Source organism: Phragmites australis, chromosome 5 (assembly GCF_958298935.1).
Source record: "Phragmites australis chromosome 5, lpPhrAust1.1, whole genome shotgun sequence".
Lineage (NCBI taxonomy): Eukaryota > Viridiplantae > Streptophyta > Magnoliopsida > Poales > Poaceae > Phragmites > Phragmites australis.
Window position 1 is genome coordinate 34,845,904 of NC_084925.1, and position 26,539 is coordinate 34,872,442.

A 26,539-nucleotide genomic window follows, 5' to 3' on the forward strand; every position below is an offset into this window, starting at 1 on the left:
GAGCCACGACTGGTGAGTGCCAACCAAAAAGCGAACGCAGGCGGGTGGCTAGGCGAGCGTCAGTCAGGAGGCGGACATGGACGGGCGACGACGACGAGCACTGATCGGGAGGCAGACGCGGGCGAGCAAGCGCCGAGCGGCGGACACAGGCAGTAGCGGTGGTGCGACCGGGTGGCAGGCAAGCGGTGGCAAAGCGACGGTGGGCGTCAGTAGCCGGAGCCGAGGAGGACGTGACAGGAGGTGGGCTTAGACGATGATGGCTAAACCCACTGGGTAGAGCGAATTTTTCAAACGCCTATCGAGGATCCACGAGTGAGAATCTACCCCTAACCCGACCCGCGAGCCCCACGGACAAAAAACTAGCTCCACCTCCACCTCCACCTCCACTTTGCCACTATTAGATGTAAAACTCACGGAGACCTGACTCGACCCGTCCTGTTGCCGGCCCTACTCGCGCGGCGGCGAGCGGAGTCCAGACGCGCCTACGCGAGCGTAGGGCTGGCCACGCCGCGGCGCAGCGTTCATGGGGCGCGCAGTTGGGCCTCGCTTGCGCTGGTTCTCTCTCACCCTCCGCTCGGCCCAATAAACTACGTAGGACCGCTCATCTTCCAGCTCAGCTCTGCGCTGCTGTTGCACGGGAGAGAGAAGAAAATGTGGGGGGAAATAAACTGTTCCGCTCGATTGACGTGACGGCGAGCCGCGAGAGGATTCCGACGAGGGACGCAAGAAGATTTGGCCGTTCAATTACAGGAAATTTCAGCAGAGAGCCAGAGACAATCGATTCCGGCTTCCGCTGCGGGATTCGGGCTGGGCTCCTATACCCACCGCGCCGCTAGCTGAGCTCCTCTCCGACTTGCCTCCCCAGGTGATTTCATCCCCTCCTCTCACCTAGACACCAATTTGCTCGAGAGGGCAGGTGGATGAATCCGCTACGGAGCGATTCCTTCCATCCTACCAAGCAGCAGAGATCGTTGGTTAATCGCTTCTATTCGCTACTGATCCAGCAGGCTTTGCTAAGTAGGAAGGCATGTTGAGTGGCCACACCGTGACCCTGCACGAGAGGAGCGGCTCCGGTGCGCGCTTGATCGAAGATGTCGCGTCCGAGGCAGGGGACGCGGAAACCGAGGCCGCCGCGAGAGTTCTGTACCGGGCCTCGTTTCGGGAGCTGATGCCCGACTACCTGCAGTACGACACGATCATCTGGGCGCTGATATCCCTGCTGCTTGTTCTGGCGTGGGGGATTGGTCTGCTCTTGCTTCTCTACTTGCCGTACAAGAGATACGTGCTTAAAAGGGACATCCTGTCCCGCGAATTCTATGTCACCGGAAATAAGATAGTGTACAAGGTATCGGTAAACGGTAATCCTGCTGTATTGCTTGGTTAGTGCTGCTGGAATTATCAAATTAATGCTGAATGGGTGTGAATTTTTCGCAGGTGACTAGACCTTCGTACTTGCCGTTCCTGGGGATAGTCAAGAAAGAGATTAAAATACCGCTTCATTTGGTTGTTGATGTTATAATAGAGCAAGGTAGATGGCCTCATAGGAACCTATTTCAATTTCGACTACTTACATGTTACTTCTTGTTTACGCAAACCAATAGTAGCAATACAGCTTCTACATTTTTACAGTGCTCAAACTACTGTATGGTTCCTCTGAACATTAATTTAGCGCAAGTCTTCTTTATGATGGATATGAGGTTTTGGTAACGTCTATTTTTCTAATTTACCTCCATACTTGATGGATTCATTTGCGTAAAGCTATAAATATTTTTACCTACTTGGATCATGCTGATTTTTGTTAAAATTCACTGATGAAGCGCATGTTATGATTTTTAGTCATGTAAAATTTAAGAAAATATTTGCCTTTTTATGTTTCAAATCTCATTTTGCATGGCCTTACTTGAAAGCCGTATGTTTGTTTGTTTGTGAAATTTATTTCAATCGTGCAGGCTGTCTGCAATCTGCTTACAGCTTGTACACATTTAGAATAGAAAGCATAGCCCATGGGAAACCTGCTCCAGTGGATGAACTTCAATTTCATGGTGTCCATAATCCAGATCTTCTGAGAAAGGTAATTGTTATTTCTTATTGCTAACAGCGGACATTACAAAGGTGTATTTTTACACCTGTTAACCTGGTATACCATCTTATATCCACAGTACTCTTTTTATGGTTGAAAAAAATATTTCAGTGTTTCAGCAGTCATAAATTAGCACATGTATATATGTTCCTAGCTGATTTTTTTGGGTGATTTCTGTTTCATTATTTTGTGAAGGTTATAATCAGAGAAGCTTCCAGGAGAATCCAAGAAGTCCCAAGTTGGAAAACTAGAATGTACTCTGGGGAAGGCCCTTCTGATGTCCCACCAATTAGTGGATTTCACTCTCCTAGTGCAAAGGTAGTGCATCGGCCCAGGTCATAGGTTTATATCTATTGAAATTTCCTTGATCTTGCTGCATGTCCTTGATTCTAAGGATGGAATCCCTACGTGTAGGTCAAAGCTTCCCCAATGCATCCTGTCCTTGATTATGGGGGTAGAATTCCTGACAATATATTGCTCCATAAGCTTGAAGAAGTTAGTCGATCAGTGAAGGTAGGGAACTTTGTTCTATTGCATGTAATGCCATATCATTGAATTGTTGGTGATAGCTCAACATCCTCTGTTGTCCTGTGTTTATGCAGAATCTTGAGTCTCTCCTCGTAGGATTACATTCAGGAGAATGATCTGATAGATGTTTAACCCATATTATGATTCCATCTTCTATGATTAACTCTCAAACATGGAAAGAAGAACAGGAGGTACTTGCGGAATATATGAACTCTGTGTTGTATGTAGCCCTGCAAACACGATGGGACATTATGAAACATCTGTTAGTGTTAAGAAGAAGCTTATAGTTTGATGCAATTTCTTGCTGCCGATTATTTGTTGTACATAAGTGATGCTGATTCTTCCAAGTTTCACAATTCAATGTACAAAGAAATGTGGAATCAATGGCATTGGAATCAAAAGTAGACCTACATACATGTAAGCTTGTTTACTGTCCAAAATGGTATTTGGTGTCAATATGTCTTGACTGATGTGAAATTGCTTTGTCAGGCTTTCGTCAATTGCTAATGTAGAAGCATAAGATCTTTGAACGTGAATTGTTGGACAATTGTGCAAGCTGCAATTGTTATGCCTGTTGAACTCACTGCTGAAGCTTGCGGTGATAATTGAATTGTCATTTGCATAACATGAATGGTTTCCAATAACAGGTAATGGCGTGTGTTTTTCGTTGTTTGATGGTGGAGAATTGCATGCTTGGTCCCGCTGCAAGTACCGTCCAGGCTAATTCAAATAACGTGCACATTTCCATAAACAAAATTAGTATGCAAATGCTGATTACAACTTTTCCAGATGATACTATCATACTATACAAGTTTTGCAAATGCTTACAAGTACAAAAATGAATAGCTCGCATAATTGCACCCACGATGAAAATGTGAAGAACGGTTTACTTTGATTGGAGTGCAATACATACATTCTTATTTTTTAATTTTAATTTAAGTGTAATTATACTCTATACAAGGATTCATAGCTGAATCCAGACACAGCCCATCTGATGCGCCAAGTAGTGAGATAGGCACAATGTAGATTACACTGTATTATGCTAACTAGCTTCAATAGCCAGAAAGCTTCACAGCAACAGCCACAACTCTATGCATTCTTCATTTCTACATCCGACGTTTCCTTTGGCTTCTCCTCACCATCTTGATGGCTGCTTACATCCTTTCCATCTACACTCTGTGTTTCCTCTGGTTGCCCAGCATCTTCATGGTTGGTTGTGTTCTTCATATCTACTGCATCTGGTGTGCTTCCTATGGCTTCTCCGTTGCATCTTTCAGGTTTACAAGTATTCTTCTCATCTACTACCTGAGGTGTTCCCTTTGGCTCAACTGCAGTGCTACTCTTGTTCTTTACAGCTGCATTTTGTGTTTCCCCTGGCTTCTCCACTGCATCTGCGTGTCTACTCGTATTTGTCACTTCTAAATCCGGCAATTCCTTTGCCTTATCTGCATCTCCATGGCTGCTTGTGTTCACATCTGTGTCTGGTGTTTCCTTTGTCTTCTCCACTACACTCCCTTGGCTTGTTGCTCCATTTTCCTTTGACTCAGGCACATGGTTGCTTTCTATAGTACTCGCATCGATGTCTCTTTCAGCAGTCACAGCGCTCCTTGCAGTATCTCCCTCTGCGACGGGACTGGTCTTCTTGATTGTTCCAACCGTAACATATTTGCTCTTGAATTTGTACTCCCATTCTTGCAACGCCTCGACCTCTAAAGGGCCTAATCCCGAAACCTCACCGGTTAAATCATTTGGTTCAAATGACATCTTTGCCAAAGCCCTACTTGCGTCTCTGCCTGCGAACAGTGCGTATGGGCCACCAGGTCCATAAAACATCCTGCAAAAACGAGATGAAATTGAAAGATGAAGGAACATGTTGAAACCAGGGATGTGTAAACGCGTGGGCTGCGGGCACTATTGTTTCCTGTATAATTAGCGGGGGGCAAAAGTGATCAATTTGGAAGAACACGATATGAATAATGTCAGAATCCAAGCGGAGAAGTCTTCACATAGACTATTGTCCAGAACCGAGTAATTTAATGGTATTTGGTTGGCCATCCAACCTTTCTCTTGGTATCCTGTTCTTTTCTGATGAAAATTGTAAAAGGGAAAATAACACCTGATTTCTCTCTGAAAGACCAGATCATTTGATTAGACGAAGAAACATATCATTTGATTAGACCAAGAAACACTGGTCTTTTCTACGCTTGGATTGTTATAGTTCCACCTTCCATCTGAACAATCTGGAGTTGGCAACGGAAAGCAACTAAGCTCACAAAGCTGAAAACGTCTGGCTGAATTTAGGTGACCTCAAGCACTCTTGTTCACATGAGATGTGAATCTATTTGGGACTGACCAACATCTAGAAACCAAAAGCATGTTCGTAACTGAATAACTTGCCAGTTCAGTATATATACTGTCAACTTAGGCTAAATTCTTACAGAGTTTTGTCCCCTTTGTATTAGTTGGCTCTAAAACGAGGACATAAAACAGGCTTATTTTTGAAAGAACAGGGAAAGAAAAGGTGCAAAAAAATGGTGGCACTTAAGATTCTTACAAAAAATTAAACTACCTGAAAAATAAGAGAAACTCTCTTTTGAATTTCACATGGCAAAGGTCGGTAAATTCTGCTTTTGCAGTTCGCATGGCAGAGAATTGAAATGGTTCACCATTCCGTTGATTTTGCAGACATGAAGATTACTAACTGAAATAACAACCTAATTTTCTGTACCGATCGTCGTCATTTTCTTATGCACACATGAAGACTACTAACTTTAGTTCTCCTAAAATATACTTTTAGTTCTGTGAGGTACTAGTTTCTTCGTTCAAAAAAAATTCCATCAAGAACAAAACCGAATCTTTGCAGCAGCCAAGGAAGTCTGTACCTGCTCTGCGTGACGTCGTAGATTTGCCCCTTGATGGCCATGAGCAGCGGTTTCTTGGGGTCGGAGCCATCATACGCCCTTAGCTCCTCCGTCGTCATCTCCCCGAGCTGCACCGGTGGCGGCAGCGGCTTGAACGACCTCTCCTCCTGCTCCGCCTCCCGCCCCCTCGTCAGCGACGGCGCCTGGCGCGCAAGGAGGCCTGAGACGGCGACGTACAGCGCGGCGGCCACCGCCACGGTCGTAAAGAATGCCGCCGGCGTCATCCCTGTGTACGCTGCGGCGATCGCCTTCACCGCCTCCCACCACTCCGCCATCGCCATGGACCGTGCAAGAATCGGACTGGCACCGGCAAGGGGGAGTCGAGGAGAGGGAAGTTGGTGTAAGCGACAGAGTAAGGTGGAGGGAGCAGCTTAGGAAGCAAGTGAAATGGGACGCGCGGACCGTGCGCTTTTTTTCAGAGGGGTCGGGGGGAATCTTGCGCGATGGGTGGTACGCTGCGGGGCGAAGGTTGCAGTCGACGATGGTGGCGGCTGGCGGGAGGCCGGCGGGTCAGCGTCGGAGAAGGACCGACAACCGTGCTGCTTTCTCCATCCTTCACCGTGCTGATGTTAGAAACGGAGAAAAACGAACCAGATTCGGAGATGAGGGATGTGGAGAGATGGAGATAGGTTCAAGTCACATTTTCTGACGAAAAATTTGTCAAGCCACATTGTGATGGCTATGTCATATGGCATCAGAATCATGTCATGCTGATCGCTGAAGGTTGTGTGCAGACGGTGGGTTTTGATTGAGAACGTGGAAACTGGAAGGCGCGTGAGACTTGCACGTGGAAAATTTGTCTTTATTCTTACTGAAAAAGTAATTGTTTGAGTTAAATTTTTTCGAAGAGATAGATTATAACATCCTTGAGCAAGGGGGGAATTGATTCAAGACGTTCAAAGTCTGCTGAACACGGTCATGAATGTGCTTTCTGACCAATGCCAATTGTCTTGAGCTCTCAAGCAATTTGGTGATTGTCTCTGAAGATCAAACGGAAGATGAGGAACAGTAGCAGTGGGATGATGCTGATGAGAATCAGTGATTTGTGATGTCTTGATGTCTCTCTGCTGGATAACCTTGAACTTTGTGGCTTCTGCTTTTGGTGCTGTGGTTGATGGACTAGCTGTTAAATACTAATCTAGTTTCTTATCAGTTTGAATTCTGGTCTAGTCTCTTAGGTTCAAACTTCTTTGTCCGGCTTCTATCCTTTATGTATGGATGTAACACATCCAAACGGTTTAGTCCGTTACTTTTGGTAATGGAAAATTGTGTTACCCGGACATTCGTATCCAAATTTTTTTGCCGAGTCGGACACTCGTATATACGTGTCGGATTCTGACATCCGTGTCGGACTCCAAGTGGTATTTGGCGTGTCCTAAATTTTTTTGCCGAATCGGACACCCCGACACGAGTCGGACTCCGACACCCGCACCCGTATCCATATAACACAGGTGGAAAAAGGTATCCCCATTTTATTTTCAAAATATATTATAGCATCCTCTACATCGTACAATTTTTTTTAAAAAAACACACGACTGTTTCTACAGTGTTTTGAATTTTGGGAGTATTAAAATATTGTATTTTTGTTTTATTTTTAACAGTTGCCTATTGGAAGAATGACATGTTTATTTTTTAAAACCTATCGCCTATTGAAAGGGCAGAGTAGCTTATATTTGTAATTTTTCAAACATACGTCTATTTTTAGCAATTTTTTTATTTACGAAATGTATAAAAATAAAAAAATTCGCAGTGGGGCGGCACGGCCCCAATACCCATTTTGCTTCTCTACGAAAAATTGGACCTTTGACCAAATCCTCGTATGGATGGCTCCAAAGCGAGGATTGGGCTTGGGTCATTTTCCAGAGTTCTTTTAGCTGGAAAACTGCCTTTAGGCCTTAAATTTGCAGCCCACTCACATGGATGCGCCGAGGACTCGGGACATCCGAACGAGGCCTCAGTGTGGTAATGTCCAAACAGATTGATTGGGTGAAATCCAGCCCATCTAGATAGGGCTGTTGACCAATGGAGAATCGTGCCACATATAAGAGAGGGAGTAGCCATCGATTGGTCAGGCACTTCTAGTTAATGCGAAGTAACAATATGCAAGGACAACTCTTCATGGTCCTATGGAAGCGATGAACATTTTCTCAGCAGCTTTTCAGTTCGTTCTAGCAGAACTAGTGCACAAGAACCATCAAGCATGCCCCCTGAAAAAACATCAAGCAGCAAATTAACATGTAAAACAAAGGCGAAAGCTGACCTGTGTTCAGAACAATTAACATACATTTAGGAAAATTAATGATCAAAGATGTGGAGACTATGCCGATGCAAATAAAAAAAGAAAAGAAATGGATTACCATCTTGTCTGCATTGTACCAGATAACAACGTATGATATGACCTTGCATCTGCCCTTGTTGTCTTTGCTCGAATGTCTCTGTCAGCTTGCGCAAGGAAGTTCAACGATATACGGCGTGCTCTTCTGTGAAGTCTCATAACGCTGCTAGCCTCATGGCGAGGGCAGGCAGTAAGTCTGAAAGTTGACCAGCAGTGCATTCTTGCCGTATGTAATCAGCAATGCAAATCATATTGGACCGAATTTATGGAGATTGTTCTTAATTTTTTTTATGGAGATTCCAAAATGGTGGTTGCTGGTAGCCAGTGTCCCAATGGAGATTCCAAAATCATATTGTATGTCGCTATGTCCCAATCAATCATGCCCCAAATATCAAAGGATTTTACATCTGGCGAATGTCCTAGAAATTCGTAATAGGATCAAAATTCACACGTCTAGAAGTCGCCAACTATTCTAAATTCTTTCCGCGTTTGCAGTCAATTTCTCTCCGACTCATGAGTTTCCAGAGACGTCAGTATTTACATCTTATCGAGAAAAATTCAAAGAGTCAACCTCGCTAGCTCCTAGAAGTAGTATCTCGAAATAAGAAATTTATATTGTGAATTAAAGAAATAGAGAGCTTCCCCTTGAAAGAAAAAAAGAATTACAGAGACGCCATTTTCTACGTTGCATACAAATTTCAAGCTCACCATGCGAGATGAAGATTCTTCCGCAGTTTACCCATCATCTTGCTGCAGGAACGTCGGAGATGCTGCCAGCTACCGTCGATGACGCGGAGTGTGAATTCAACACCTGATTTCGCATCAGAGCCTGCATGTTGAAGCATATGTGAGCCTCCGACAGCTCCGGGAGCAGCATGCTACCATCCAGGAACTGCATCATCTGCCGTATTCCCGGGCGCGCACCGGGCAACGGGTGCGAGCACAGCAAGCTTAACCTCAGCACTAGGCTCGCTTCTTCGACGGCGAAGTCGCCCTGGAGGCGCGGGTCCATGGCATCGGTGATCGTCCCTTGGCGCCAGTGCTGGAGCACCCTTTCGACCAGCAAGTGGTGGTCACCGTGCGCGTCTTCAATGACCGGCCGCCGGCCGCAAGTGACCTCTAGCATGAACACGCCGAAGGCGAACACGTCGGATGCCTTGGATGCCCTGCCGGTGTGCCCGAGCTCCGGGGCTAGGTACCCCATTGTGCCAACCACGTGTGTGGTGTGTGGGTCGGTGCCGTGGTCATACAACCTTGCAAGGCCAAAGTCGCCTAACCGCCCGTTCATCTCAGCATCCAGGAGCACATTGCTCGCCTTGATGTCCCGATGCAATACAACTTGCTCCCAGTCTTCGTGGAGGTATAGTATGCTGGAGGCGACATCTTTGATGATTCGGAACCTCTGGCTCCAATTCAGAGTAGGACTATTTTGTCTGTGCAAGAATTTATCGAGACTACCATTTGGCATATAATCATAGACTAGCAAGAGCTCACCTTCACGCCGGCAGTAGCCAAGCAGTTGGACAAGGTTCCGATGCCGAAGTTGGCCAATGGTGACAACCTCCGCAACAAATTCCTTCATTCCCTGCCTCGACTCATGAGATACCTTCTTCACTGCAATCTCCACCCTAGACGCTGGAAGCACTCCTCTATACACCTTCCCGAATCCTCCTACGCCAAGAAGGCGCTCGTCGCAGAACCCGCTGGTGGCATGGAACAAATCCTTGTAGGAGAACCGGTGCGGCCCGAACGTGATCTCCCATTCCTCTTTCAGCTCTGCATACTTGTGCCACCTGTGACGGATCCTAAGGACGATGATGGCCAATGCCAACACGAATGCTGCTGACCCTATCGGCAACACGATCTTGAGTGTCTTCGATGGAGGCTTGGGGATTGTCACCGGCAAGGCTGGTAGCTTCGATATGTTCAGCTGCGGGGCTGGCCCGTCCATCTTGAAGCTCCAGGCAAGAACGTAATGGCGGCTGGAGACGACTCCGGTGGATGACGAGAATCCAACGTAGGCTTCGCCCTCGATGATTTCTGAGAGGTTCACTCTGGTTGAGAGCAACGGCTTCTTGGGCTTGGGCAGCTCGAGGGGAGCCATGGTGACGTTGACCAGCGAGGTGCGCGCGTCGAAGTCCACCCACACCTGCGCCGCCGTGCGGTTCAGCAGCCTCATGTTCCTGAACGCGCCGGTGCCGTCCTCGTAGTAGCCCGCGTTGTCGGCGACCATGGACGAGAGGCCGTTCACGTTGATGCCGACGTGGTTGTCGCTCATGTCCCCGAACTCGGCGTTGACGATGGTGTCCAGCTCGACGGCGACGAAGTGGTTGGTGGCGTTGCCGTTGTTGGCCGCGTTGGCCAGGCCCATGTACTGGCTCTGCAGCGCCGTCGAGAAGTCGTTGCTCTTGGCCACGACGAAGGCCAAGCCGGGGCTACTCAGGTCGGCGTACTCGCTGACGATGCCGAACACGTAGGCCGTCGAGAAGGACCGCACGGTGCCGTTCGCCGCGTCGTGGTGGAACCGCAGAGGGGAAGGGTAGAAGGCGTGGCCCTTGAGCAGAGTGGTGCCGTTCGTCAGCATGAGGAGGCCTTCCGCGGTGACCGCGGCCGTGCCGTCGAGCGTGAGGTTCTCGCCGGCGAAGCCGTCGAAGGTGAACTGGTCAACGGCCGAGGCCGCGAGGTGAAGGCGAAGGAGAGTCAGGAAGAGAAGCAACGGAAGGGGGGCCATGATTGGCTCGCGGATCGCGGTGCCGCATGGCTCTTGCACCCGATTTGCTTCAAATGTTAACTTGCTCGGAACCATACTTATTAACCAAAATGAAACTATCTAGTGTGACGACCATGATTTATTTCCTTATTGATAAGTATCAGAAGACGATTTGGATTGTTGTGTAGTTTGAACGTCTCAAGATGCCAAGATCAACACACCGAAGAACCTTGGAAGATGTGGCGAGTGAGCAGCAATTTCTTTTCTACTTAATCCAGCAAGCAGCGAGACCTACAAAACTACCCCCTTCGTTCATTTTTATAAGACATATTTTGATATGAAAAAAATCTTCTAAAATATATTTTGACATATAAATTATCTTACAATATATTGTCAATTGCTACAATATCAACGTCATATTAAAAGCACTTAAAATAAGAATACATGGTACAAGTTCTATACATTAAACATATATATAATTTAACTAAATGTTGATCAAAACCTACAAAGTTTAACCTTTTCAAACCAAAATACATATTATAAAAATAGACGGAGGGAGTACCGGCCGGCAAAAGAGCTTGAGTTTGATAGTCAAGTCTTCCTAAACATATGTTATTTATTTTCTATAATAGGAAGGAGTAATGTAATGTAGCCTATGTAGGTGATTGGTCTGGGGTGATAGAACCCTATTGAAAACGAAGGATAATGCTAAGCCTAAACTGCGGTAGCTACGCTGCAGCATCACTCACAAATGGTCAGGTCTCCTAAAAAAATGCGTACCGCTAATTTGACCTTACTCTATTATATGCTAAACCGCGCGCGTCGCATGCATGAAGGGTATTTTAATCTTTCTGAAGTTCGCCTAAAAAACCGACCTATTTCCCTGAAGCTGACTTGTGGTGGGTAAGCATTGACTTCCCCATCTTGCTAACAGTACAACCACTTACATTCTATTATTGTTTTTTTCTTCTTCTTTTGCATATTCAAGGAGTACCAGTAAAATGCCCAGCATGTCATGGATATGAAAGGAAAAAAAAATATACTTAGGCTCGGTTTGGTATCGAGATGGATTATGGTAATCCCATTTGGTGAATTGCTTTTAGAAGTTTTATTGATCGACTAACTGTGTTTTTCTTTTAATCTAGACCACTAATGAAGATATAATGTGTTTCAAATTATACACAAGCTTGCGAGGAACAACAGTTATATAACAAAGTTTATCTAAACTCAATTTGACTTGGTAAACAAAATACAGGACTTTCATAACTATTTTCCTACAACACATCAAGAAATAAGCGCAGCACAACACAATAAATCGTGAATTGGCCCTTAGTAGGTCAATCACTCGACACCGGGCTGCCTAACCTCAGCCCCAACCTGCATAATGCATCTGTTGTTATGCTTACTCTACACCGCACCCTCATCTCTCCTGCTACGACTATCTACCAACATTGTAATGTATTCTCACCAAGTACTCCCTGCTTCAAAATAGTTTTTCCCCCGATTTTTTGGTACTCCTTTTGAGAATTATCTTTTCTTTTTATAGTCCAATATTAATTGAAAAAATTGGCTAGGTACCACAATACACATTTGTATATCCGAACAACTGTATGTGCTCCTCAGTTGATATCTTGAGATATCCATGTAATCTATAGCTTTGCAATCTTTTCCTTCCTTAACAAGTCATATGCTTCTCTATTTCTCTTGATTCATAAGAGAAGTTTTTAGACGTTTTCTTTCTTGCATGTGAAAATGTGGAATTTCTATAACTAGGAATGAACGAGGTGCCTTAAGCTCCACTGTAGTCTTTTTTTCTTCTTCTTTTGATCTAGTGACAATTGCAAAGAAATTACTACTCCTGGTGTTATTGTAAACTTGCCACTAGAAAATTACAAAAATATCATTAAAACTGTCATTCGAGTGATATCTTTGCAAAAAATAAAAAAAAAACAGGGAGGTATTTGCAAATGCCCCTTTTATCTATGTGAGAGAATGTCTAGAACCTTTTTTTTTACGATGTCTCCTCAAATTGTACGGACTTTATAGAGTCCAAGGGATACAGGATGGAGGAATCAAACCCCCGTCGGCTTAACTCCACCCTGAGTCCCTATTGGCTCAACTCCACGCTGGAGTCTTGCCACCATGCTCCGTGAGTATCTACTAATGTCTGGAATCTTAGCCCTAGAGAAGTTTCATTGACTTCCTTGTACTGTTTTTTTCCTTAAACCATGGGAAAATTCTGGATTCCTTACAGATTACATATGGGAACTTTTGGCCTCAAGCAAAGGATATGCCTTGAATTTCACTTGTTATTTATACTAAGTTATTGAGCCCGTCCATGTGCGGTTGTCAGTTAGAAGCTGCAGGAGGTGGTCGACATGCATGACACGGAGCGCGCTTGGCAGGTGGGCGCACGAGCCAAAGGCAAAATGCGGGAGAGGGATTTCCGGAGTAGAAAACATACGAGCGGAGTAGTAGAGATTGAGTGGCATGAAGTGGGTAATTTCTGCGAAGTTAGGGATAGCCTGTAGGACTGAAGACAGGATGTCCTGCCTGCTGCGAGAATCAGTACGTATTTCTTAAGTAGTAGAGATTTATATAGATTAAAAATATAATATTGTGAAAATATTTTTGATGATGAGTTTATTTATATAATTTCTAAAAATCTAAATGTTTTTCAAGATTATAAAAGTACGACTGTTTACGTTCTGTGAACTATTCTGTATTAAGAGGATGGGGTATTCGATTGACGCACTAAGGGGAAAAAATGGATTGTATTTTTTTAGTAAAAATGAAAAAAAAAAAGATCATACGTGTGCAGTCTTTCTTGGTTTCCAATTGGCTTATTGGGCCCACCAGCCCATATGCTAAGCCACAGCCCAATCTGGGAATCTCCAAAATGAATCAAATCGGAGAGATGGCAGAATTCAAAATTTCAAAAATTACTATTCACTTGGTTTCTTCGGCAGTCCAGACCCAAGATCGTAAGGTGCACCCTGTAGAAAAGCCAAGACAGCTGCTCAAAAAGAGATGGCTCCCAAACAGACTGGAAGCAGCAATGGCAGATGAGGCTTCCAAAGTTACAGGGAAGCAACAAAGCAGTTTGGCTCTCCCAAAGAGACTCCAGTCAGCGCTTTCGTGTATGCATATACTACCAAACAAAACGTTAGTCGATGAAATCACCTATGTTTATGTTGGTATATGTGTTAAATATGTGTATATGGTTGGTTATAAATAGATTTAAATTATAATTGTGTGAGAGTAGAAATAAAGTTATAGTCGGACCCTATTTCGGACGTTTAAATAGAAGATATCACCGTTGTAACCGCAGATGACAGAAACAAAATATGGGGATGAGCATCTGTAGTTATGTCCCGAAGATATAGACAAGATATAGAACCACATTAAAAAACATCATGTCTCGTGTGTTGATCTTGTACTTGGTTTGTCGATCCTAGTGATGCTTCCGCTAAAAATCGTAGCAAAAGTATCTATTGGCCTAGGACTTTGATCGTGGTTCTGGTTAGACTTGTGCGTATAGTAGGTCCATTTAGACCTAGGCTAGCGGCGTCAACTCATAGGTATAGCGAGTTAGGTCAGGTGTAAATCCTAACAGCTTAAGTGGTATGGCATAATTTTTAAATCTGAATTAGTTACTTAATTACCCGGTAGCAGGGTGCAGAGCTGTGCTTCTAGTATTTAGTGCCCCTGAAATACTTCGCTCCTCTCACGGTTCACTTAATCACACTCACCGGTCGCTACATGCAGAGATGGAAACTAATTTCTCCCCTCTCCTATTTAAAAAGGCGTAAGACGTGATCCGTCCGCCACAATATTCCTCTGCCGCTGCCTCCGCCTCGCGCCCCGCCTCTGCCAAATCAGTAGGATCCTGCCCGTCCCTCGCTCCCCTCCCCATGCCTGGCTCGTCTATCGTCTCCAATCGCAGTCGCCTCTCCCAGCCACCACATCTGCCTCCTCCCTTCCACCCCGCGCCACCTCCCCTGGCCACGGCCCCACCCGCGCCACGCCCCACGCACACCTCTGCCTCGTCGCCTGCTACGTCGATACCCTCCTCCCCTCCTCTGCCACCTCCTCCTCCTCCTCCTCGTCGTCACCTCACCACATCCGCCACCGCCACCTACACCACCTCCACCTCCTCTTATTCACGCCCCTCCTGAGGTCGTCACTACTAGTATGCGCCGGATCTGGAGGACACGGTGGCCCTCCCTGAGCTCGTGGTGGTTCACGGCAGCGGTAGCCCTCCCCAAGGTCACGGGCTCATAGCAGCCGGATCCGATGGCAACGGCCCTCCTCCACATCCGGCCGCCCTCGCCTCCACGCCTCGTCGACGGCTCAGTGGCCTGGTCACCGCCAGAGCATCGCTTACCCGCTCTGATCCTAGTACGCCCTCCCCCCCCCCCCCCAATCTCACCACTCCTACCAGATCCGGTTGCACCGGCGGGATCCGATCGGGAGGCACGCGGATCACACGCGTAAAAACTTCTGATCTTTCCTCCTGCGTTGCCTCGCTCTCACCTCCTCTCCCCGTGGGGATCACAGTGGGCCCCACGCCTCGCCTCCCCACCCCGCATGCACCCACTACACTCGTCGCCATTCCTGCCCGGCTAGGTGGTGAGGGAGTGAGAAGTGGAGGGGGACGGATAGGTGGTGGCTATGGTGGTTTGGGTTTTGTTGATTGGATAGTGTCGTCGTCGGTGATGGAGAGATGTCGACGGACTTCGGTGCCCCATTGGATGACCCCAAGGTCTTCCGTAACGTCTGCCATGATCGTACGCATACACGCTTCTAAATTAAATTGACCCTCATCCTTACAGTGGCCTTAGCGTGATCATTCAACAGATGCTTACCTCCCCCAATTTCTCTCCTGTTTTCTGCAGGGATAATGAAGGACTTGCTGAAGCCGGACAAAGATAAGGAGACCAAAAGCTCATGGAAGGTATCCTCGATAATTTGTACAGCTTGCCTTATGCATACTCTGTGTGCTTATTGCTTAATATGTTTAGTTTCGTAATTCTTCGCTTCTTTTGTTGGGATGAGAATCCTTTCCATATTCGTTTCACATCGCTGCCGATTTTTTTGTGCAATGTGTAATTGTGTATGCATGATCATACCCCCCACAATGCATCTTGATGCATGTTGTGATGGAAGGACCTTCATTAGTTTAAGCCCTAATAATTAGTCGCGTTGTGGGTAGTGAGAGGGGAAATAATTTTGTGATTTTCATTTGCTGTGTTTGCAGGTTCTTATAATGGACAAATTTACCGTGAAGATCATGGTTTATGCTTGCAAGATGGCAGAAATTATCGACGCAGGAATTTCATGTAAGTTGCGCAAACCAGGATATATGATCATTTAGCAGAAAATATATGGGTTGTGATTATCATGTCCATATGACCACATTTACTCGGAAGGCACCTTTTCAAAGGTCTCCTTTGCGGCCAATAACACTTCAAAAAATCTGACGTTTTGACTTATCTTAAAGCAAGATACTTAAGTAAGCTTATTGCCGTATCATGCAGTGGTAGAAGATCTGTTCAAGAGAAGGGAGCCGATGCCCTCAATGGGTGCAATCTACTTTCTCCAGCCACTGAAAGATAAGTAATGTTCAATTTCCATTGACCTTTCCTTTTGTCTTTTTGAGTGTAACGTTTCCCTAGGTAATACTTAATTTGTAGCTTCTATACATTTCAATCTAAACCAGCAGTGATTTATTTTCTGTTTCCCATAACATTAGCTTTTGCTGGTTCTAAAATGATAAATACCTATATGCACCATCTAATTTTTCCATGTAGCCAATTCCATAAGTTATAATGCTCTTTTCTGATTCATACATTTCGCATTCTGCAATATCATAATGCTTCTATCTGACATGTCTGGGAGATGTCCACTATACAGGAAGTATGTTGATTTGTCATTTCAATTGTAGCTAGAATTTCAGTTCCAAAAACTTCAAATGTAATTAATTTTGACTAACCCATTGATGATTTCACTTCAAACACTAGGGCATACATATACTTTAGTTCACCAATTCCTAAAGAGCTGGTGTCTTACATAAAGAATGACAGCTGGTGTCTTACATAAAGAATGACAGCAGTGTAATTCCACGCATTGGTGCACTAAGAGAGGTAAGTTATTTTGCAATGTATCTTTCATTGCTTCGATCTTTGGCAAAAGTTCTTCTAATGTTGTGATTCTATTAATTGCGGATGAATTTGGAATTCTTTGCTATTGACATACAGGTATTCAGCCTTCGATCTATTATCATTTCGATGCATTCTGAGACTAATCTTTGAGCTCTGCCTCCTCTTTTGCTGATTGCTGCCTCAGAAAGTACTATGTGTTGATTTGTTATATTCTTTTCTTTTGTCTATGTCAAGTAGAATGTTCAACAAAAAATTGTGGCATAGTCTTCTGACCATTATGTGGAGCAAGTGAAGGCTGAGATTGAACTAACATTGTCTGAAACTTTGTTAGATTCGTGCGCTCCTTGTCTCCTCTGATGGTTCGTGTGACTTGTGTATTCATTGAATCTATGACAGAAAATGTTGTACAAGCGTCGACACTATTGGGCACGTGGATGATGGAGGATTTGACTGTGTGATTACAAAGTTTAGATGAGTTATATATAGTGATAGTTCAATAATGCTCGCTTTCATTGTTTTCCAAAACTGTTGCAATGAGTCGGTAACATTTTTTTTTGGCTTCCTGTAGGTGCTAGCCAAGCAGGGAAATCCATGGCAATTGGTTTTGAGGACATCGACAAGGCCCCATAGGAGAAAATAAGAGGTATCACCAACACAACGGTCGATGCTACTCCCTAACTGTTCATGAAACACATCATCGATTGGACATATTTCTAATTTTTCATCTAGTTTTAGAACCTATACATAAATCTCTAGATTTAAATCATCATTGATAGTACTGCATAGACATAAAAGAGTACATAAATTTTGAAATGAAGAAGTAATGTACTACAGTGACAGAGGCAAAAACTGACCAGCAGAATGTAAAACAGATGATGACATCAAGCAGCTGCTGTATCAAGTATCAAAATTGGTAATCACACTCTGAGCTACTCCAGCAGAATCTGCAAATATGCCGATCCAGTGGTACAGTGATTTTTCGGGCTACTGTAGCACCAGAAATCTTCTCCACCAGATACGCTGTGCGGTGTTACATTACTGCTACAGTGTTGCAGAGGGAGTATGGAGCTGTGATTTTGCAGGGTACTGTAAAGTACTGTTTACATCCAGGGAGAGGGAAACACTGTAGCGGTACTGTTTATAGAGGCTGTCAGTGGATCTGGAGGGAGGAAAAGAGTAGTAGAAGGAAGGAAATATGATAGCTATTGGAGATGAAAAAATAAGGGATGCTGTAATAGTATTTTTGAGGATGAAAATATGAGATAGTTGCTGGAGATGGCCTAAGAGCAGCAACAATCCTGAGATCAAAAGACACAGATCACAGAGTAACACTAGTTGATCTCCAGAGGCTACCAGATTCAACCGAATAGCAAGAGATAATACATGCCTAAACCATTATACTTTAGAAAAACATGCCCGATCTCAGATCATATATTCATATTAAGTATCACATCACATACAAACATACTACTCAGAATAGAGGAGGAGGAAAGTAGACACATAGTCACCCGCTGAAAGGAACCGATGATCGAGACACGACAACTCTATCGCTGTCTCAGAAACCCTATGCACCTCATGGGGAAAGAGGAGGCTAAGGCAGCGCGCCAAGGATGAGGAGGTCGAGAGGCACGTCAGGGACGAGGAGGAAACACGGTCGCGCGTCGGGGAGCTTGAATCTAGGGAGGTGACCTAGGTGTGCAGCTGGTGGGGAAGGAGGTCGGGTGGCGCGTCGAGGATGAGGAGGAAGCACGGCTGCGTGTCGGGGAGCTCGGATCCGGGGAGGAGGAACCGGGGCATGCAGTTCGTGGGGAAGGAGGAGGCCGGGGCAGTACGTCCGAACGAGGTGGTCTTGCGGCGCGTTGGGGACGAGCAGGAAGCACAACGTCTCATCGGAGAGGCATGGTGGAGTGATGCAAGCGTGTGCTACGGGCGAGCGAGCTGGGACTTAGGCAAAATAACACAGAGGGGGTGGGACTGAGCCTTTATATATATATGATAGGTTAAGAGTATCACCTGTCACCTATGATAAGCACTCGTCACTTATAATAAATCATAGGTGACAGGTGATATTTATGACTCGTCACCTATCACTTTAACAGAAATCTTTCAGATTCAAATTCATAAATTATTATGTGAAATTTTACACTTAATTCAAATTTAAAACTATCTAACTTATTATATGTAAGCAAACACTTAATATTAGAAATTTGACATTAATATTACACATTCAAATAACTTGAAACCTAAAATTTAAATTTGAGATTAATATTATAGATTTGACATTAATATTACAAATTCGTTATTAATATTACAAATTCGTTATTAATATTACAAATTATATATATATATATATATTCAAATTTGACATTAGTATTACAAATTTGACACTCAAATTTAAATTCGTTATTTTCGTGCTTTCTTGACATGGATCCCTTTATTATGGTCGGAGCGTAGGTATGGAGTTTTCTCGATCGAGGAAAGGCTGGCACGATTGCAGTAGCAAAAGAGGGGATTTCATCCAATTGATTGAACTCCTCCTCATCAATGACGTTTACAACTCTGACAATGCGTTTTTTTCCCAGAAAGAACCACATGACGTTTCTTCTTTGGTTTGTAAGTCACATAAAAGACTTGGCGAACATCTTTAGCTAGTACGAAAGGTTCAGAATTGTACCTGACATGTTTAAGATCAATGCTAGTGAATCCATACTTGTCATTAGTGATGCCCTTCGTCTCATGTACCCAACAGCACCAAAACAGGACTATCTTGAATCCTAGCTCCCAGATCTCCTCTATTTGACCATAGTATGTGCCCCTAGACATCACTGTTCTGGTATATGCTCTTTACATATTCGGCAACCGTGTAAAATGTATATCCGTTTATATCGTACCATTGATATGTTATAATTGTATATATAGGGCCCGATGCTGTTTTTTAATCAGAGCAATTGTAGGAGTACTTGATTGTCTAATTCGATCTCGGAACCAAGTCGTGAACCTTTGCATATGTTGCCTTGCAACCTAAGCTTTTGTCTACCCTTGATTCTCTTTAAGTAGCATCTGCTTATGCTCATCGATATATGGGCACACTTCACTCATTTGTTATAGTACGAGGAAATAAACTTGGTCGTATGCCTTCAGATTAGGAGTTATTGTCATCTTCCACAGAATCCCTACACCTACGAGCCTCCCCTCATGGCGAGACTTAGACACACCAATTGGTTTATTTGGGTCAATGTAATCAATAGACCACTCTAATGCTTCCTTCGTAGCGTAATCATGCATGATGCATCCCTCAGGAAAGGCTCAATTCCTTACGTATGACTTGAGAACACTCATATATATCTCATAGGGAAACATGTGATGTAGGAAATACACATAAGAATACATAAAGTCTCAAAGTATCTTTTTTCTAGCTCCTCCGGTGAGTTTGGATTGAGCACTTTTTGTTCAATTGCATTGAAGGAAAAGCACAGACTTAGGATAGCCTCACGAACCTTAATTCGGAGGATGTTCCTAATAGCTACCGCAAGTCATAACATCATCATCACATGGCAATCATGAGACTTTATCATGGCAAAATTTATTTTTAGCTCTTTCACCGAAACAAGTCTTGCGATTTTAGATGAGTAACCAGAGGGAATTTTCTCACCGTGCAAGAACTCACAGAATTCTTTTTTCTTGTTCTTGGAGAGAATGATAGCTATTGGGATAGGTATTTTCCTTTGTTTGTATTATGTGCATGGAGCTCCGGCCTTAAGCCTATTTCTTCAAGGTCAGCTCATGTATTCTCCTGATCCTTTTCTTTTCCCTATATTTAGAGTCATGTACCAATCAGACTCTTACAAATATTCTTCTTTACATGTATGTTGTTGATAGAGTTATGAACATCTAGTTTTTTTCAATACTCTAGCTCGAATAGTATTAATTTCTTGTTCTATTATTCATCATACTTGGAGGATCGTTTTTTGCATATCAAGGACAGCATTGATATTCTTAACCTGATTGTGGATATCTTCCCTGCTGAAATACCTTGGAGGTAAAGTTTTATCCCTTATACTATCTAACTGCTTGTCCATGTTTCAGTACGGGTGCTTCTTGGGAAGGAAACATCGATGCCACATGTACACTACTTTATTTGATTTGTTCAACCTCAAACTGCATGTGTCATCTGAGCAATGGGGGCAAGCTTCACCTTTTCTTTTGTTCTGACCTGACAAGTTACGAAGTGCTGACAGATCATTGATGGTGACAAACAATATGACATGCAAGGTAAAGTACTCTTGCTTGTACTGATCTCAAACCTCGACGCCTTTCAACCAGAGTTTCTTAAGATTATCGACTAAAGGCCTGAGGTATACATCTATATTGTTGACAGGTTGTTTCAGTCATGATATTAAGATCGACAACATAATGTATTTTCGCTTGTTATAAAGACAGGGTAGAAGGTTGTAAATCGATAATACAACAGGCCATGTGCTATATGAGGTATTCATATTACTAAATGAATTCATGTTATCTGTGCTCATAGCAAATCTAATATTTCTCAATTCTTCAGCGAACTAACAAAATATGGAATCGATGGTTCGTCACTGAGTGAAATCCACTGGGTGCCATATCATTACGTCATTCTTACAACTCTTCTTATGCCAACACACCAATTATGTCACATTTCTATTAGCAAACAAATAGTTCAGACAGGAAATTACAGAAAAATACCACACCACCTTTCTACGAGGCCTTTTACTTTTCTTGCCTCCATCCCTGTCACCACCATCATTTATACGCTTATATCGATGAGATCCACAAACGAGATATTGATCCAGCTTTGCATACTCTCCACAAAACAAGATATAATCTTGTTTACATGCATATATTTTTCTATTTCTAGTCCTAAATGACAAATTATCTTCTTTGCATCGTAGACGCCTTCAGACACCAAGTTTCTCTCCGGTAGCATGTCTATTAGTAGATCCAACAATGCTTCAAAACTCTTACCAGTCCAACCATAGGTTGCCTTCAGCTGTAGAAGTTTTAGGTCCCCAAATAGCTGTGTGTACTTCTCCTTACAATTAGGATAAAGTGGCGCCTTAGAATCTCGTACATATTTCTGAAATTTAGCAAACTCACCACTATTGTACTCGTTGTGTCGCTCGACATCTCGCAACATCTGGTCCACATTATCCACAAAATTCTCTAGATCATTATTATTGAAACCTAATATATCCTCGTCCCTGAGATCATGATCCATATCACGGGTGTAAGTTCTTGATCCACACTATCGGCATGGAGACCCCGATCAATCTCCTTCATTAAGGTCTTTCTTGTCATGTTTATTCCAACATATATAATCTCTCCTTCGTTAAGGTCTTCCTCGTCATGTTTGTTCCAACATGTATAATTCTTTTTAAATCCACGCATGACTAAGTATGCATGGACATTGTCTGGTTTTAGGAACTTCTTATCATTCTTGCAATCACGACATGGATAATACATTGTCGTTTTACTATGATCTTTTATATCCACCAAAATAGCACTCATAAAATACTTCAACCCACTCAGGTACTCCAGACAAGTCTGGGTCTCAAGGTAAATCTAACTTATGTCTGCCATCTACAATGTAAAAACATTTATTCTTCATTAACAATTACCTTAATTACGTGATTAAGCATACGATTAAAAATTTCATACAATTACAATAGATCTGTGGCATCTCGCGGTAGATTGGGCAAACCTAGTATCAAATCTAACATAAATACAACTCACTTGTAATAAGTTGGATAAATATGCAAAATAGTCGATTGCAACTCAAAGCACAAAAAATCTACTAAATAGGGGTTAGAGGAGAAGGAAAAGGGGAGATGCAAACCTTCAAATACCTAGCAGCAATTCAAACTTCAAATAAAAAAGATATTAGAAAGTCTCTAGTGGAATTGAAGAAAATCATCAAATCTACTGTGCACGCAATACTATTGAGTCATATAACTGTTAGGCATGCACAATAGCTGGACAACTCTTATAACAGAGCTAAGTCATCAGTGACGGATCATATTGCGACCCGTCAATTATGAATAGCTCAGGGAGACCTATCACCTATGTCAGGTCATAAGTGACGGGTCATAACATGACTCATCACTTATGATTGTTGCAGGGAGACTTATCAATTATGATCAGATAATAAATGATGGGTCATGATATGACCTGTCACTTATAACTGATGTATGGAGACCTATCACTTATGACCAAGTTATAAGTGATAGGTATAGTTATGAGTCATCACCAATATGATAAGTGATATGTAACATTATTACCCGTCACTGATAAGCTGTTATCAGTGATGGGTCAAGGTCCAATCCTGATCTAAGGCTACATAAGTGATAAGTCGTAGAAGGATTCGTCACTAAATCGTGTCTTCTTTGTTTATTTTTCACGTAATGACATTTTTGTTAAAACTATTCAGAGAAAAGTTTTCGCTCAAACTTTTGAGAAAATGTTTAGCTCACAACTTTTGAGAAAAAATATTGCGAGGAAAAGTTTTAAAAAAATTAACAAGAAAAGTTTGTATCAAACCATTAGTGGGCTCTATGGGCCCCTCGATCACTTGCACGCGGGTTGGGCTGCTCGCGTGCAACCGCGGAACAAAAAAATTATTCATGATACCTGAAACAATAATCTTTTCCAATGCAAGGTGCATTACTAGGAGAACACGGAAGAGAAGACGGCCCCCTTCACTAAGTTGGATGCGATTCTCAAATCCAGGTATGCCGAGTTGCATTACTATAGTTTAGAAGTTATGTCGTTGCTACTCTCATTCTTATTCACTGTTGCAACCGCAGATTGTGAGCCATTCATATAGATGTCGTGCGTCCATGTCTTTCACCCTATCTCCAGCCATGGCCCAACGAGACGAGCGTATGTATTCTCGTAGTCCTCTCGTCCACACATGCTAAATGAGTAGATGAGACAATTTATTATAATTGATCTCCTTTCACATCCATTAGCAAGGTGACTAAAAGATATACTCCGTCTTCACTTAATTAGGCTTTTAAAGTTTATTTGGAATTGTTCAAATATAATAGATCAATCCTATATATTCTACCAGTAAGAAGAGCGCCAGTGCACTGCAAAGCTGGATCTGTGTTTCTGCCATGGAAAATCCTAAGAACATGCTCAACGGATTCCCTTCACGACCTAGAATTCCTTTGTGAAATTTTTTTCATTCACTTTAATGTTCTAACGATTTTCCTTCACGGTTCCTTTAATAAAAAGATTTACAAGGTCATTTTTTTTATAATAGATTTTTCTTTTATAAATCTTTTTTATAAAAATTATTGAAGATAAAAAAATAAAAATAATAAAAATAAAGAAGAGAACCAGAAAGAAAACGAAACACAAAGAAAATGGTTCGAGTGATCTAAAGAGAGAAGAATACGACCACCACCGCACCTGCGGCGTGTCCCACTCCAGACCACAAGGAACGCGCGACGAACGAAGCAGTCGCAGGTTGGCAAACTCAACTTAGAGAAGAGATCGATGATGCTACCCCTGAGACGAGACGTTCTTTTCGCCCACGTGGCCTGGCAACCTCGGCATGGAACCCGCGCGGTTGCTGCCCAGCTGAAAGGTCAAGCACCCGATCATCGCCTGCCTGGTGTTGATGACGCGCATCCTCTCGTCACAAGCTTTACAAACCATCATCAGTATATAAAACCCACCTGTCTGCCTGCAGATGCAACCGTTTCAAGCCTAATCGCCCGGCCGTCTCTACCCGGTCACCAGTCCCTGTTCCTGCACCACAGTAGCTGAAAGACAATGGAAGGAAGCACCTCCATGCCATCAGAGAAGAGGTGCACACTAAAATTATCTGTCTGGTATTGCTTCTTATTTTACGCACGGCTGTTAGGTTGTGCACTTGCGCTCATCGATCGGTTCCTCTCTCTTCTTTTTTCTTGCATGGTTAGGGTTGCCCTGGTTACCGGTGGGAACCGGGGAATGGGGTTCGAGATATGCCGGCAGCTGGCGTCCAACGGGCTCACCGTCGTCTTGACGGCGAGGAACGAGAAGAGGGGCACCGAAGCGGTCGACAAGCTTCGAGAGCTCGGGCTGTCGGACGTCGTGTTCCACCAGCTGGAGATCACCGAGCCAGCCAGTGCTGCTCGTTTGGCTGATTTCGTGAAGAACAGGTTTGGCAAGCTCGACGTATTGGTAAGCCTCTCTCTGATTTCCCTACCATGCGTTACGTTTCCTTTTCTACTATAGCATTGAAGGTCACCTAGGTGTGCGTAATTCGTGACACGATCGATTCGACTTGTTGTGGTCCTTTCTTGCCTTTGGACAAACCACGGTATAATCGTTTAATTTTCACGCGCCGCAGGTCAACAACGCAGCAATATTCGGGGTGACAATGGAGGTTGGCGACGAGGCAGCTCTCAAGGAAACGGTAGATATATAGGCAGACCTCTTGCTGTGTAGCAATTCACACATATAGTAGCAGTGCTTTTGGAGTAAAACTGAAGTAGAGTTCGATTGCATCAAAACAGCTCGCAGGCAAGGATGAGAACGAGGTCGCCGAATGGCTGAGGCAACGGACCACGCAGACCACCCAGGAAGCAGAGGAATGCCTCAAAATCAACTATCATGGCACCAAAAATGTCACCGAAACACTGCTTCCGCTTGTCCAATCCTCCTCAGACGGAAGGATCGTTAATGTCACTTCAGTATTTGGGCTACTCAGGGTATGCGTCCTCACATCAAAGAGATGAGATCACACTTTTTTCTAAAAGAAAAAAAAGAAACATCACGGATCATGCTTGGGAAAAATAAAACATCCCAATTTACATATACGTCTGGTTGTTTTGCTCCAGTTTTTCAGCGGCGAAGAGCTCAGGCAGGAGCTGAACACCATCGACAAGCTGACCAAGCAGAGGCTGGACGAGCTGCCGGCGCTGTTCCTGGAGGACTTCAAGAACGGCGAGCTGGAGCCCCGCGGGTGGCCGACCGACCGGGTGTACTCGGCCTACCAGGTATCCAAGGCGCTCGTCTGCGCCTACACGAGGATCCTGGCGAGGGAGAACCCCGCGCTGCGGGTCAACTGCGTGCACCCGGGATACGTGGAGACCGAGATGAACTGCAACACGGGGAACCTGACGGCCGCGGAAGGCGCCAGCGTCTCCGTCGCGGTCGCTCTCGCCGAGAAGGGCGGCGTGACTGGCGCCTACTTCGACCGCACGGAAGTAGCATCTTTTGTGTAATCTTAGAGAAATAATAGTAATCCCACGGAAGTATAGCACCTTTGTGTAATCCTAAAGTAGTAGTGATTGAGGGTTGGAGTGGCGATTAATAAATCTAAGTGCACTGCTTGTGGCTGTCATTACAAAAGCATGCATGTTCGTCATTACGATGTTCCTGTCTGCGCTATGTGCCACTTTCGTTCTTAGTCTCCCGATCATAACTTCGACTAAAGTTTTCTATGGTAACTGATAATTTCACGCTTTCTAAATTTCAAGTGCCTGAAAATGAGATCACGTCTCAGGTGCAAGTGTGAACTCATATATTTAGTTGACGGCGATGTTAGGGGAGGAGGTTAGGCTTCGAGGTGGATGGGTTCACCAGGTGCTGGGTTTAGAGGAAGACTAGCGTGATGGTTGGACCGACGGTAGGTTATAGCGTGGTGGTGAGCAGGCTTGGTGGTAGATGAGCGTGAAAATAGATTGGTTAGCGCGGTGGTAGGTGGTGGGCGTAGATCCGGCAGCGGGGACGCTGTCGAAGATGGGAGGAGGTGGGCGACGCGGGGATGGAATG

The 26,539-nt window shown here is 44.0% G+C and overlaps 4 protein-coding genes across 8 annotated transcripts; 2 read left to right on the top strand and 2 right to left on the bottom strand.

Moving 5' to 3' along the window:
- The first annotated feature begins 567 nt into the window (after positions 1-567).
- On the top strand, positions 568-3,018 carry LOC133919401 (uncharacterized). 5 transcript variants are annotated; one of them, XM_062363782.1, is made up of 8 exons: positions 568-865; positions 1,022-1,345; positions 1,435-1,528; positions 1,950-2,071; positions 2,276-2,398; positions 2,495-2,593; positions 2,683-2,710; positions 2,746-3,018. In XM_062363782.1, the coding sequence occupies exons 2-8, from the start codon at positions 1,028-1,030 to the stop codon at positions 2,769-2,771; spliced, it is 810 nt and encodes a 269-aa protein (XP_062219766.1). In that variant the 5' UTR covers positions 568-865; positions 1,022-1,027; the 3' UTR covers positions 2,772-3,018. The 5 variants fall into 5 exon arrangements, with proteins under 5 accessions (XP_062219766.1, XP_062219765.1, XP_062219768.1 ...); XM_062363781.1 differs by having other exon boundaries at positions 569-865; positions 1,005-1,345; XM_062363780.1 differs by having other exon boundaries at positions 579-865; positions 1,008-1,345.
- A 457-nt stretch (positions 3,019-3,475) lies between these two features.
- On the bottom strand, positions 3,476-5,983 carry LOC133919400 (membrane steroid-binding protein 1-like). The gene is made up of 2 exons (XM_062363779.1): positions 5,491-5,983; positions 3,476-4,442 (listed from the first exon to the last, which is right to left on the bottom strand). The coding sequence occupies exons 1-2, from the start codon at positions 5,808-5,810 to the stop codon at positions 3,698-3,700; spliced, it is 1,065 nt and encodes a 354-aa protein (XP_062219763.1). The 5' UTR covers positions 5,811-5,983; the 3' UTR covers positions 3,476-3,697.
- Positions 5,984-7,990: 2,007 nt separating this feature from the next.
- Positions 7,991-10,709, bottom strand: LOC133919403 (L-type lectin-domain containing receptor kinase SIT1-like). The gene has a single exon (XM_062363785.1). The coding sequence runs from the start codon at positions 10,668-10,670 to the stop codon at positions 8,607-8,609; it is 2,064 nt and encodes a 687-aa protein (XP_062219769.1). The 5' UTR covers positions 10,671-10,709; the 3' UTR covers positions 7,991-8,606.
- A 13,717-nt stretch (positions 10,710-24,426) lies between these two features.
- On the top strand, positions 24,427-26,132 carry LOC133919404 (salutaridine reductase-like). Its single transcript, XM_062363786.1, has 5 exons — positions 24,427-24,585; positions 24,700-24,943; positions 25,113-25,178; positions 25,279-25,473; positions 25,603-26,132. The coding sequence occupies exons 1-5, from the start codon at positions 24,551-24,553 to the stop codon at positions 25,987-25,989; spliced, it is 927 nt and encodes a 308-aa protein (XP_062219770.1). The 5' UTR covers positions 24,427-24,550; the 3' UTR covers positions 25,990-26,132.
- Positions 26,133-26,539: the final 407 nt, after the last annotated feature.

Excerpts from the sequence above, each read along its gene's own strand:
- LOC133919401 (XM_062363782.1), top strand. The coding sequence starts at position 1,028 with ATGTTGAGTGGCCACACCGTGACCCTGCACGAGAGGAGCGGCTCCGGT. Across the intron at positions 1,529-1,949 it reads TGATGTTATAATAGAGCAAG|GCTGTCTGCAATCTGCTTAC; the intron begins GTAGATGGCCTC and ends TCAATCGTGCAG. Across the intron at positions 2,399-2,494 it reads TTCACTCTCCTAGTGCAAAG|GTCAAAGCTTCCCCAATGCA; the intron begins GTAGTGCATCGG and ends CCCTACGTGTAG.
- LOC133919400 (XM_062363779.1), bottom strand. The coding sequence starts at position 5,810 with ATGGCGATGGCGGAGTGGTGGGAGGCGGTGAAGGCGATCGCCGCAGCG. Across the intron at positions 4,443-5,490 it reads TACGACGTCACGCAGAGCAG|GATGTTTTATGGACCTGGTG; the intron begins GTACAGACTTCC and ends TCGTTTTTGCAG.
- LOC133919403 (XM_062363785.1), bottom strand. The coding sequence starts at position 10,670 with ATGGTTCCGAGCAAGTTAACATTTGAAGCAAATCGGGTGCAAGAGCCA.
- LOC133919404 (XM_062363786.1), top strand. The coding sequence starts at position 24,551 with ATGGAAGGAAGCACCTCCATGCCATCAGAGAAGAG. Across the intron at positions 24,944-25,112 it reads TTGGCAAGCTCGACGTATTG|GTCAACAACGCAGCAATATT; the intron begins GTAAGCCTCTCT and ends CACGCGCCGCAG. Across the intron at positions 25,474-25,602 it reads CAGTATTTGGGCTACTCAGG|TTTTTCAGCGGCGAAGAGCT; the intron begins GTATGCGTCCTC and ends GTTTTGCTCCAG.